Raw genomic sequence first — 14114 nt, 5'->3', positions numbered from 1 at the left:
TTCCCATATCTCTTCCCTCTTGCGTCTCCCTCCCTCCCACCCTCCCTATCCCACCCCTCCAGGCGGTCACAGAGCACCGAGCCGATATCCCTGGGCCATGGAGCTGCTTCCCACTAGCTATCTACCTTACGTTTGTTAGTGTGTATATGTCCATGACTCTCTCTCACCCTGTCATTTATTGGAGTTTAATTGCTTTAGAATGGTGTGTTAGTTTCTGCTTTATAACAAAGTGAATCAGCTATACATATACATATATACCCATACCTCTTCCCTCTTGCATCTCCCTCCCTCCCACCCTCCCTACCTCACCCCTCTAGGTGGTCACAAAGCACTGAACCGATCTCCCTGTGCTATGCGGCTGCTTCCCACCAGCTATCTATTTTACATTTGGTAGTGTACATATGTCCATGCCACTCTCTCACTTTGTCCCAGCTTCCCCTTCCCCTTCCACGTGTCCTCAAGTCCATTCTCTAGTAGGTCTGTGTCTTTATTCCCGTCTTGCCCCTAGGTTCTTCACGACCATTTTTTTGTTTTTTAGATTCTATACATATGTGTTAGCATATGGTATGTGTTTTTCTCATTCTGACTTACTTCACTCTGTATAACACACTCTAGGTCAGTCCATCTCACTACAAATAACTCAATTTCGTTTCTCTTTATGGCTGGGTAATATTCCATTGTATATATGTGCTACATCATCTTTATCCATTCATCTGTCAATGGACACTTAGGTTGCTTCCATGTCCTGGCTATTGTAAAGAGAGCTGCAATGAATATTGTGTTCCATGACTCTTCTTGAATTATGGTTTTCTCAGGGTATATGTCCAGTAGTGGGATTGCTGGGTGGGATGGTAGTTCTATTTTTAGTTTTTTAAGGAAACTCTATGTTTCTCCTTAGTGGCTGTATCAATTTACATTCCCACCAACAGTGCAAGAGGGTTCCCGTTTCTCCACACCCTCTCCAGCATTTACTGCCTATAGATTTTTTGATGATGGCCATTCTGACCAGTGTGAGATGATATCTCATTGTAGTTTTGATTTGCATTTCTCTAATGATTAATGGTGTTGAGAATACCTTCATGTGTTTGTTGGCAGTTGGCATATCTTCTTTGGAGAAATGTCTATTTAGGTCTTCTGCCCATTTTTGGATTAGGTTGTTTGTTTTTTTGATATTGAGCTGTATGAGGTGCTTGTAAATTTTGGAGATTAATCCTCTGTCAGTTGCTTCATTTGCAAATATTTTCTCCCATTCTGAGGGTTTTCTTTTCATCTAGTTCATGGTTTCCTTTGCTGCACAAAAGTTTTTAAGTTTCCTTATGTCCCACTTGTTTATTTTTGTTTTTATTTCCATTTTTCTAGGAGGTGGGTCAAAAAGAATCTTGCTGTGATTTATGTCATAGAGTGTTCTGCCTATGCTTTCCTCTAAGAGTTTGATAGTTTCTGGCCTTACATTTAGGTCTTTAATACATTTTGAGCTTATTATTGTGTATGATGTTAGGGAGTGTTCTGATTTCATTCTTTTACATGTAGATTTCCAGTTTTCCCAGCACCATTTACTGAAGAGGCTGCCTTTTCTCCACTGTATATTCTTGCCTCCTTTATCAAAGATAAGGTGACCATATGTGCATGGGTTTATCTCTGAGCATGCTATCCTGTTCCATTGATCTGTATTTCTGTTTTTGTGCCAGTACCATATTTTCTTGATTACTATAGCTTTGGAGTATACTCTGAAGACATGGAGTCTGATTCCTCCAGCTCCATTTTTCTTTCTCAACATTGCTTTGGCTATTTGGGGTCTTTTGTGTTTCCATACAAATTGTGAAATTGTTTGTTCTAGTTCTGTGAAAAATGCCAGTCGTAGTTTGATAGGGATTGCATTGAATCTATAGATTGCTTTGGGCAGTATAGTCATTTTCACAATGTTGATTCTTCCAATCAAAGAACATGGTATATCTTTCCATCTATTTGTATCATCTTTAATTTGTTTCATCAGTGTCTTATAGTTTTCTGCATACGGTCTTTGTCTGCTTAGGTAGGTTTATTCCTAGGTATTTTATTCTTCTAGCTGCAGTGGTAAATGGGAGTGTTTTCTTAATTTCACTTTCAGATTTTTCATCATTAGTGTATATGAATGCCAGAGATTTCTGTGCATTAATTTTGTATCCTGCTACTTTACCAAATTCATTGATTAGCTCTGGTAGCTTTCTGGTAGCATCTTTAGGATTCTCTATGTATAGTATCATGGCATCTGCAAACAGTGACAGCTTTACTTCTTCTTTTCCAATTTGGATTCCTTTTATTTCTTTTTGCTCTGGCTAAACCTTCCAATACTATGTTCCATAATATTGGTGAGAGTGGGCAACCTTGTCTTGTTCCTGATCTTAGTGGAAATGCTTTTCAGTTTTTCACCATTGAGGACTATGTTGGCTGTGGGTTTGTCATATCTGGACTTTATTATGCCGAGGTAAGTTCCCTGTATGCCTACTTTCTGGAGGGTTTTTATCATAAATGGGAGTTGAATTTTGTTGAAAGCTTTCTCTGCATCTACTGAGATGATCATATGGTTTTTCTCCTCCAGTTTGTTAATATGTTGTATCACATTGATTTGTGAATATTGAAGAATCCTTGCATTCCTGGGATAAATCCCACCTGATCATGGTGTATGATCCTTTCAATGTGTTGTTGGATTCTGTTCGCTAGTATTTTGTGGAGGATTTTTGCATCTAGGTTCATCAGTGATATTGGCCTGCAGTTTTCCTTCTTTGTGACATCTTTGTCTGGTTTTGGTATCCGGGTGATGGTGGCTTCGTAGAATGAGTTTGGGAGTGTTCCTCCCTTTGCTATATTTTGGAAGAGTTTGAGAAAGAGAGGTGTTAGCTCTTCCCTAAATGTTTGATAGAATTCGCCTGTGAAGCTATCTGGTCCTGGGCTTTTGTTTGCTGGAAATTTTTCATCAGAGCTTCAATTTCAGTGCTTGTGATTGGTCTGTTCATATTTTCTATTTCTTCCTGGTTCAGTCTCAGAGGCTTGTGCATTTTTAAGAATTTGTCCATTTCTTCCAGGTTGTCCAATTTATTGGTATAGAGTTGCTTGTAGTGATCTCTCATGATCCTTTGTATTTCTGCAGTGTCAGTTGTTACTTCTCCTTTTTCATTTCTAATTTAAGTGATTTGAGTCTTCTCCCTTTTTTTCTTTATGAGTCTCATTAATGGTTTAAAATTTTTGTTTATATTCTCAAAGAACCAGCTTTTAGTTTTATTGACTTTTGCTATCATTTCCTTCATATCTTTTTCATTTATTTCTCATCTGACCTTTATGATTTCTTTTCTTCTGCTAACTTTCGGGTTTTTTTGTTCTTATTTCTCTAATTGCTTTAGGTGTAAGGTTAGGTTGTTTATTTGAGATGTTTCTTGTTTCTTAAGGTAGGATTGTATTGCTATAAACTTCCTTCTTAGAACAGATTTTGCTGCATCCCATAGATTTTAGGTTGTCGTGTTTCCATTGTCATTTGTTTTTAGGTGTTTTTTGATTTCCTGTTCGACTTCTTCAGTGATCTCTTGGTTATTAAGTAGTGTATTATTTAGCCTCCATGTGTTCATATTTTTTACAGACTTTTTCCTGTAATTGATATCTAGTCTCAAAACGTTGTGGTCAGAAAACATACTTGATAAGGTTTCAATTTTCTTAAATATACCAAGGCTTGATGTGTGAATCAAGATATGATCTATCCTGGAGAACGTTCCATGAGCACTTGAGAAGAAAGTGTATTGTGTTGCTTTTGGATGGAATGTCCTATATATATATATATATATATATTATGTCCATCTTGTTTAATGTATCATTTAAAGCTTGTGTTTCCTTATTTATTTTCATTTTGGATGATCTGTCCATTAGTGACAGTGGGGTGTTAAAGTCCCCTACTATGACTGTGTTACTGTCAATTTCCCCTTTTATTGCTGTTAGTATTCTTATTATGTATGAGGTGCTCCTATGTTGGGTGCATAAATATTTACAACTTTTATATCTGCTTCTTGGATTGATCCCTTGATCATTATGTAGTATCCTTCTTTGTCTCCTGTGATAGTCTGTTTTAAAGTCTATTTTGTCTGATATGAGAAACACCACTCCAGCTTTCTTTCGATTTCCATTTGCATGGAATATCTTTTTCCATCTCCTCACTTTCAGTGCACATGTGTCCCTAGGTCTGAAGTGGGTCTCTTGTAGACAGCACATATACGGGTCTTGTTTTTGTATCCATTCAGCCAGTGTTTGTCTTTTGGTGGGAGCATTTAATCCATTTACATTTAAGGTAATTATCGATATGTATGTTCCTATTATCATTTTCTTAATTGTCCTGAGTTTGTTATTGTAGGTATTTTTATTCTCGTGTGTTTCCCGCCTAGAGAAATTGCTTTAGCATTTGTTGTAAAGCTGGTTTGGTGGTGCTGAATTCTCCTAGCTTTTGCTTGTCTGTAAAGGTTTTAATTTCTCCATCAAATCTGAATGAGATCCTTGCTGGGTAGAATCATCTTGGTTGTAGGTTTTTCCCTTTCAACACTTTAAATATGTCCTGTTACTCCCTTCTGGCTTGCAGAGTTTTGGCTGAAGGATCAGCTGTTAACCTTATGGGGATTCCCTTGTGTGTTATTTGTTGTTTTTCCCTTGCTGCTTTTAAGAAATATTTTTGTATTTAATTTTTGATAGCTTGATTAATATGTGCCTTGGCGTGTTGCTCCTTGGATTTATCTTGTATGGGACTCTCTGTGCTTCCTGGACTTGATTAACTATTTCCTTTCCCATGTTAGGGGAGTTTTCAACTATAATTTCGTCAAATATTTTCTCAGGCCCTTTCTTTTTCTCTTCTTCTTCTGCAACCCCTATAATTCGAATGTAGGTGTGGTTAATGTTGTCCCAGAGGTCTCTGAGACTGTCCCCAATTCTTTTCATTCTTTTTTCTTTATTTTGCTCTGCAGTAGTTATTTCCACTATTTTATCTTCCAGATCACTTATCCCGTCTTCTGCCTTAGTTATTCTGCTATTGATTCCTTCTAGAGATGTTTTTATTTCTTTTATTGTGTTGTTCATCATTGTTGTTTGCTCTTTAGTTCTTCTATGCCCTTGTTGAACGTTTCTTGTATTTTCTCCATTCTATTACCAAGATTTTGGATCATCTTTACTATCTTTATTCTGAATTTTCAGGTAGATTGCCTATTTCCTCTTCATTTGGAAGGTTTGGTGGGATTTTACCTTGCTCCTTCATCTACTGTGTATTTCTCTGTCTTATCATTTTGCTTAACTTACTGTGTTTGGGGGTCTCCTTTTTGCAGGTTGCTGGTTCATAGTTCCCATTGTTTTTGGTGTCTGCCCCCAGTGGCTACAGTTTGTTCGGTGGGTTGTGTAGGCTTCCTGGTGGAGGGGAGTAGTGCCTGTCTTCTGATGGATGAGGCTGGATTTTGTCTTTCCTGTGAGCAGGTCCACATCTGGTGGTGTGTTTTGTGGTGTCTGTGACCTTATTATGATTTTAGGTGGCCTCTCAGCTGATGGGTGGTGTTGTGTTCATGTCTTTCTAGTTGTTTGGCATAGGGTGTCCAGAACTGTAGCATGCTGGTCATTGAGTGCAGCTGGGTCTTGGCATTGATATGGAGATCTGTGGGAGATTTTCACCATTTGATATTACATGGAGTTGGGAGGTCTCTGCTGGATCAATGTCCTGAACTTGGCACTCCCACCTCAGAGGCACAGTCCTGACTCCTGGCCAGAGCCCCAAGAACCTGTCTTCCACATGGCTCAGAATAAAAGAGAGAAAAAAAGAAAGAAATAGAGAAAAATATAAAATGAAATGAAGTTATTAAAATAAAAAATAATTATTAAAATTTTTTAAAAGTAATAAAAAAAAGAAAGAAGAGAGCAACCAAACCAAAAAACAAATCCACCAATGATAAGAAGAGCTAAAATGTATACTAAAAATAAACGAAAAGAAAACAGACCGACAGAACCCTAGGACAAATGGTAAAAGCAAAGCTATACAGAGAAAATCACACACAGAAGCATACACATACACACTCACAAAAAGAGAGAAAGGGGAAAATATATATATATCATTGCTCCCAAAGTCCACCTCCTCAATTTGGGATGATTCGTTGTGTATTCAGGTATTCCACAGACGCAGGGTACATTAAGTTGATTGTGGAGATTTAATTCACTGCTCTTGAGGCTGCTTGGAGAAATTTCCCCTTCTCTTCTTTGTTCACACAGCTCCCGGGGTTCTCCTTTGGGTTTGGCCCTGCCTCTGCATGTAGGTTGCCTGAGGTCGTCTGTTCTTCGCTCACACAGGACGGCGTTAAAGTAGCAGCTGATTCAGGGGCTCTGGCTCACTCTGGCCAGGGGGAGGGAGGGGTACAGTATGCAGGGTGAGCCTGTGGCAGCAGAGGCCAGCGTGACGTTCCATCAGCCTGAGGCGTGCCCTGTTTTCTCCCTGGGAAGTTGTCCCTGGATCCCGGGACCCTGGCAGTGGCGGGCTGCACAGGCTCCCAGGAGGGGAGGTGTGGATAGTGACCCGTGCTTGCACACAGGCTTCTTGGTGGCTACAGCAGTAGCCTTAGCATCTCATGCCCATCTCTGGGGTCCGCACTGATAGCCGTGGCTCGTGCCCATCTCTGGAGCTCCTTTAAGCAGTGTTCTTAATCCCCTCTCCTCACACACCACAAAACAAAGAGGGAAGAAAAAGTCTGTTGTCTCTTAGGCAGGTCCAGACTTTTTCCCAGACTCCCTCCCGGCTAGCTGTGGCACAGTAGCCCCCTTCAGGCTGTGTTCACGCAGCCAACCCCAGTCCTCTTCCTGCGATCCGAGCGATGCCCGAGCCTCAGCTCCCAGCCCCCACTCGCCCTGGTGGGTGAGCAGACAAGCCTCTCGGGTTGGTGAGTGCTGGTCGGCACCAATCCTCTGTGCGGGAATCTCTCCGCTTTGCCCTCTGCACCCCTGTTGCTGCGCTCTCCTCCGTGGCTCCAAAGCTTCCCCCATCCGCCACCCGCAGTCTCCGCCTGCAAAGCGGTTTCCTAGTGTTTGGAAACCTTTCCTCCTTCACAGCTCCCTCCTACTGGTTCAGGTCCCATCCCGATTCCCTTTTCCTTTTTTTCTTTTTTCTTTTGCCCTACCCAAGTACATGGGGAGTTTCTTGCCTTTTGGGAGGTCTGAGTTCTTCTGCCAGCGTTTAGTAGGTGTTCTGTAGGAGTTGTTCCACATGTAGATATATTTTTGATGTATTTGTGAGGAGGAAGGTGATCTCCACATCTTACTCTTCCGCCATCTTGAAGCTCCTCTCCTCTATTATTATTTTATTCTCTCTATTCCTCCCTTCAGTGTTGTTAATATGTGCTTGATATATTTAGATGCTTTAATGTTAGATGCATATATATTTACAACTGTCATATCCTCTTGATGAATTTACCTTTTTAGTATTATATAATGATCTACTTTGTCTCCACTTATGGCTGTTGACTTAAAGTCTATTTGCCTGATATATTGTAGATATCCTTGATCTCTTTTAGCTTCCATTTGCATGGAATATCTTTTTCCATCCCTTCACTTTAAGCTCATATGTATCCTTAAATCTTAAATGAGTCTCTTATAGGCATGTAACTGTGTCTTGCTGTTTTTTTAATCCATTCAGCTACTCTATGTCTTTTGACTGGAGAATTTAACCAATTAACATTAGAAGTAATAATTGATAGGTAAGGATGCACTATACTAGTTTGTTAATTGTTTTCTGGCTGTTTTGTAGTTCCTTTATTCATCCTAAGTGTTTTCCTTTGTGGTTTGATTTCCTGTAGTAGTGTACTTTTATTTCCTTTTCTTTATCTTTTGTGTATCTGCTAGAGATTTTTGGGGGGGTTACCATGGAGCTTACATAAAACATCTTATATTTATAACATTCTATTTGAAGCTGTTAAGAAGTTAACTTCCACTGCATACATAAACACTATCATATTACTTCCTCCCCAACATTTTATGCGTTTGATTTCTCAATTTACATCACTTTATAGTGTATCCATTAAAAATATTTTACTCATAGTTATTTTTAATACTTTGTTTTTTAATCTTTATACCAGAGTTAAAAGTGATTTACACACCACCATTACAGTATTACAGTATTTTGAATTGTTCTATATATTAACCATTACCAGTGCATTTTTGTTTTACTTTCATAGGTTTTCACATTACTAATTGTCATCTTGTCATTTCATCTCCAACATTTCTTGTAAGGCACTTCTCCTAGGGATGAACTCCTTCAGGTTTTGTTTGGTGGAAAACTAACTCTCCTTCATTTCTGAAGGACGGCTTTGCTGGGTAAGACAACCTTTGTAAAAATGCTTGTAGTTTTTTCTACAAGCATTTTTAATATATCATTCCACTCTGTCCTGGCCTGCAAGATTTCTTCTCAGAAATCCACTGATGGCCTTATGCAGTTTCCCTTGTGATTGACCACTCTTTCTCTTTTTCTGCTTTCAAAACTCCTTGTCTTTGACTTTTGAAAGTTTGATTATAGTATGTCCTGGTAAAGTCCTCTTTTGGTTGAAACTGGGGACTTTTGAGCTTCATGTGCCTGGATATCCATATCTCTCCCCAAATTTCTGAAATTTTCAGCCATTATTTATTTAAATAAGCTTTCTGCCCCTTTCTCTCTTCTCCTTTTATCTCCATAATGCATATATTCTTATGCTTGATGGTGTCTCATAAGTCCCATGAACTGTCTTCACCCTTTCATTCTTTTTTCTTTTTGTTCCTCTAACTGGATAATTTCATATTACCTATGCTTGAGTTTTCAGGCTCTTTCTTCCGCTTCATCAAATCTGTTGTTGGTACTCTCTATATTATTTTTCCTTTCATTCATTGTATTTTTCAGCTCCAGAATTGTTTTTGTTCTTTTTTTAATGGTTTATCTCTATTTGTTTAACTTCTTGTTTTGTTCCTGATTTCGTTGTCTATCTGTGTTCTCTTGTAAACTGCCAAGTTCCTTAAAATAATTATTTTGATTTTTTTTATAGATCTCTTTGCAGTTGCTTACCAGGATATTGTGCTCCTTTGGTGGTGTTAGTTTTCCTTGAGTGTTTGCATTTCTTGTATCATTGCATGGATGTGTTCACATTTGATGTAGCAACCACTTCTTCCAGAATTTATAGACTGGTTTCAGTGGGGAAAGCCCTTCATCTATTGGTGGGTACAAGTCTGACAGCTGGGTGGGATGAAGCAGTTCTTACTCCAGGGAAGGTGCAGTCTCTGTGCAGCTCTGTCAGCTGTCATCAGCATCAGCAAAGATTGAAGGAGATGTTGGTGGCCAAGGCTGTGGGTGTCTGCAGAAGAAGTGTGGGCTGTTGAGGTCTTCAGTGGTAACAGCTTCTGGGGTCCTCCTGATACCTTTTTCTAGCATGGTGGAAGTCATGGCTGAGGGGATCCTTCGAGGCCCTGGGTCCAGTTTGTGGACACACTTACTGTGGTTGTGTCTACGATGTTTGATGCATGGGTGCCTATGGAGGAGCAATGCAGAGAGTCTGGAATGGAGGCATGCGTGAAGCTACTGGAGTGGCTCAGGGGTCTAGGGAGGTGGTGGTGTTAGTGCCTGGGGCACAGGCAACCTCACTGCAGTGTTGGTAATGGTGTGCAAGGTGCATGCACTTGCAGAGTAGATATGGAGCTATGGTCTGGATAACAGGCATGTGTGGTGCATGGATGAGCCTGCTACAGTAGTGGCTTGGGTGTCCCATGTTTGAGCACTTGTGAAGCAGCTAATGGACCTGGGTTCTAGAGGGCAGGTACACCCACTGCAGCAGTGCTCTGGTTTCTGTGGTGCAGGCACTTGCAGATTGGCTGTGGATACAGGGTCCAGAGCATGTGCTCATGGAGTGATAGTGTCTCTAGTGTCTGGGCCATGGGATACCCTGCAGTGTCAGTGGCTCTGGTGTCTGAGTTATTGGTGTATGTGGAGTGGCCATGGAGCCAGTTTCTGGAGCATGGGCATGCATGGAGTCTGGTGGCAGGTGCTGGGGTCAGGTGGTAGGTACACATGGAGTGGCCATAGGTCTGGTGTCTAGGGCAAGCACAGTGTTGGGGGGGGGTGGCAGCCCTGGTACTAAGGCAGCACAACAGCAGCTTCTTCTTGTAGAGAAGTCTCAGCAGTGTCTCACTCCCTGGGGAGTCTGTGGCAATGTTGGCTGTTGGTTACTTCAGTGGCAAAAGCTGACAGTATCCTCTACAGAGCAGGCTGCTGGGGTCCACACCAACAAACACTATGGAGTCCTCTGCTGTTAAAGCTACAGAAATTCATGGCTGTCATGGGAGCTGTTGAGATCCTCAGAAGCAAAAGTTGCGAGGATCCTCCACAGAGGAGACCAGTGGGGACTGCATGGGCATCTGCCGCAGGGCTGATACTGATAGCCTCTGCCCTGTTTCTTTGTTCTTAGCCCTCTTCAGATGTCTCTGCCATGCTGATTTCCCCAGCAATCCTTTCTGTGTGGTTATTCTCCATTTTTCCCCCACTGTGTTGTTGCAGGCTCTTAATTAGATACTTGAGCCCCCCCCAGGGATATTTTCATTTCTGTATAGCTGTCTGTTGTTTTTTGTGGGGGGGCGGGGATAGAGGCTGGTATCTCCTACTCTGCCATCTTTCTGACATCATTCAGTAGGTCTTTTTCTTCTTTGTGTCTTGTAACTGTTTTTGGCTTAAAACCTCTTCGTGTGATATTAATATGTCTACCCTTGCTCTCTTTTGATTACTATTTGCTTGGAATAACTTTTTCCATCCTTTCACTTTCAACCTATTTATGTCTTTGGCTCTAAAATGAGTCATTTGTAGACAGCATAAAGATAGATGATAATGTTTATCCATTATGCCAACGTCTGCCTTTTAATTGGATAGTTTAATCCATTTATATTTCAAATAATTACTCATAAGGAAGAACTTCTGCCATTTTCTATATAACCTATATCTCATGTTCCTCAATTCTTGCATTACTACCTTCCTTTGTGTTTTTGAAACATTTTATTTGAGTATAATTGATTTACAATGTTGTGTTAGTTTCAGGTGTACAGCAAAGTGATTCAGTTATACATATACATATATTCATTCTTTCTTTTCTCATATAGGTTATCACAGAATATTGAGTAGAGTTCCCTGTGCTATACAGTAGGTCCTTGTTGGTTATCTTATATGTAGTAGTGTGTGTATGTTCATCCCAAGCTCCTGATTTATCCCTCTCCACCATGTCTTCCCTTCAGTAACCATAAGTTTGTTTCCAATATCTGTGAGTCTGTCTCTGTTTTGTAAATAAGTTCATTTGCATCTTTTTTAAAATTAGAATCCACATATGAGAGATATCACATGATATTTGTCTTTCTCTGTGTTTAATTTTATTTTGTATGTGTACAATTTTGATCCCATAAATGGGAAAATTAAAACCAGTACTTTCCCTAATGTTTGGAGGCTGTTGAAACTTCTTCCATTGTTTTTTTTTTCCTACTTTGGAAACTAATCTGTTTCACAGTAGTCACATATTATAAATGCCTGATATGATTAGAATTTTTTATGCACCCTCCCAAATATTGCATGAAACACTTTCATTCAAGGGAACACAATTTGAAAATGATCAATTTAACTATTGTAATTTTTTCTAGTTGTCTCCTAGATTCTCACTGAGTCCTAAATTATTATAGTTTCATAGAATTGAAATAGATGAGTCCTCAGAATCCAAGTGTTTTCTTGTTTCTCTCAATCTATCACCAATACAGATAGTGGTTTCCTAGTCTTAAAGATATCCATGGCTGGTGATTTCACAAACTCCTTCAATAGACTATCTTATTCTTAATTTACATTTATCACTACAAGTCCTTTTTAAAGATCACCCTGAATCTCTCTTTTGTAATGGAAGGTTATTTGCTCCTCTTTTTGCCCTATTCTTGCCTTATTGACATTTCTACTTTCCTCTGTTTTTAGCCTTTGTGAAGTAACCAGTATTCTTACCTTCTGGTTTGGCTGTTGTGGGAGTGTAAAAATAGACTTCCAGTAGGTCCAGGTAAAGAACACAAAGATGGCATGGTAGAATATGAGGTAGATAACTGAAATTTAAGAAAAAAAATCAGTGTTTATATTTTCATCCATTTCTAAGAGTTCAGTAAGATGTAAATCTCAACAAATCTCTATTTTGTTTTCCTATTACCAAGTATTTTCTAGTATTATTATGAAAGGTTAATTCTTACCTTTTTCCCATGCAGTGACAGAAACAATTTATAATGCCAAATTTGGAACCAGAGACTTTCTGGAAGTCGCGTATTTTAAAAGTTGCCATGTGATTCTGGGAGTAAAGGGGAAATGTCCTTTATGACAATGTGGGGGAAGCTACTGTTGCCAATTGTCATTCTCTCTGCCACTGTGGGTACTGAAAGATAATAATGATAGTATTTGCACAGTGCTATAGAGTTTACAATGTGATTTCATAATATTATCCAATTTTATTTTTTCAACAAGTTTGTGAGATAGGTAACAGGATAAGGACAGTTGATTAACTATCAGGGGTAGTTGATTATCCGAAGTCACACAGCTACTATATAACATAGCCAGGTCTTAAACACAGGACTTCTGACTCTAAATCACAAGTTTTTGTTTCAGTAGCCCCAAAGACTACACACTTTTTTTTAAATATTTTTTATGTGGACCATTTTTAAAGTCTTTATTGAATTTGTTACAATATTACTTCTGTTTTTATATTATGGTTTTTTGGCTCCGAGGCATGTGGGATCTTAGCTCCCTGCCCAGGGACCGAACCCACACCGCCTGCATTGGAAAGCAAAGTCTTAGCCACTGGACCGTCAGGGAAGTCCCCAAGACTACACACTTTTGAAATGTGAGTTGTACCTTTGAGACATTTGTGGCTCCCGACCACTTTTGTTTTTATATTCTTTGCCTCCTAGATCGCTCTTCTGATATGGGAAATTTCAGTATTCTTCAAAGAGGTCATTGTAAGACTGAAGGTCATTTTACTGTTTCATTGTGAGTCCTTGCATAGTAAGGTGTGATTACTTCAATCCATCAGGAAGACTCAAGGGAACGATGAGACTCAAGACCAAGTTAATAAGGCTGAGTCTCTCACATATTTATGACGGAATCGAAAAAAGCTGGCCCAGTGCTCCCAGCCCTGTGGTATAAGACCTTTTTAATGTGCTTGTTTTGAGTAATTATGAAATCTCATTTTGAAATTCAAGCAATAGAAAGTAAAAGTAAATGTCAACCACACACATATATCTAACCTCCCCCCTCTTCCTCCTAAGGCATAATACCTATTTTGTGTTTGATGTGTATCATTCCAGATCCTCTATTTGTATATGTTTATATAAGTATATAAACACAGTACACACATGGAATATGTGTGTATGTGTGTGCATGTGTATACATGCGTATACATTCTTGTGTGAATAAAAATGAATGCAGCAGATAGACTGTTTTGAATGCAGCAAGATCAGCACCAAAATGGGGAAAATAGGAAAATAATAATGCTTTACTATATATACTCAGACACATAAATGCTAAGGCTGTTGCTGTGGCAATTATCTAGCATACCTTTTTTCTTTAAAAAGCTATTGTTGGAAACTATGTTTAGTTTAAAAAGACACTATTTTCTGTAATATCTTTTATATCAATTGAAAAGCATTTTAGTTGGTAGAAGGGGGTGATGGGGAGATGGGTGCACCTTTCAATTACATACTATTATTCAAATAGAAATATCAGCTGTAGCTTTAGCAATTGAAAGAGTCCTCACTAAAATTCCCATTTTGGCTCAATATAGAAAACCCCAGATTATGATCAGGGGAAAATTGTCAACTAGATAGTCACTTCTCCCTTTGAATGGGATACCTAGTAAAGAGGTCTTGACTCTAATATTTGACTTCACTGCTTTACTTTACTTTCACTGCCTTACTTTACTTTCACTGCCTTAAAAGCTCTAACAAAGAGCTGAACCTTGTCTCTCAGCTATTTGAAGGAATGTTTGGAGAGAATGGGGTTAGAGGCCCATAGGTTGTAATCAAGGAGCTAGGGACAATTCACAAGAATATAAGATTGGCTCAAG

The 14114-nt window shown here is 39.3% G+C and overlaps 1 protein-coding gene across 1 annotated transcript in view; it reads right to left on the bottom strand.

Annotated features, from left to right (window-relative positions):
- Positions 1 to 14114, bottom strand: part of ZDHHC15 (zinc finger DHHC-type palmitoyltransferase 15) — a 128588-nt gene that overhangs the window by 91943 nt on the left and 22531 nt on the right. The window contains exon 3 of the mRNA XM_067722282.1: positions 12014 to 12108. Coding sequence (XP_067578383.1) covers positions 12014 to 12108 — 95 coding nt within the window. The remainder of the gene's footprint in view (positions 1 to 12013; positions 12109 to 14114) is intronic.

The sequence above is a fragment of the Pseudorca crassidens genome, chromosome X (assembly GCF_039906515.1).
Source record: "Pseudorca crassidens isolate mPseCra1 chromosome X, mPseCra1.hap1, whole genome shotgun sequence".
Taxonomy (NCBI): domain Eukaryota; kingdom Metazoa; phylum Chordata; class Mammalia; order Artiodactyla; family Delphinidae; genus Pseudorca; species Pseudorca crassidens.
The sequence above is the reverse complement of the archived record's forward strand: the minus strand, read 5'-3'. Positions and strand labels throughout refer to the sequence as shown.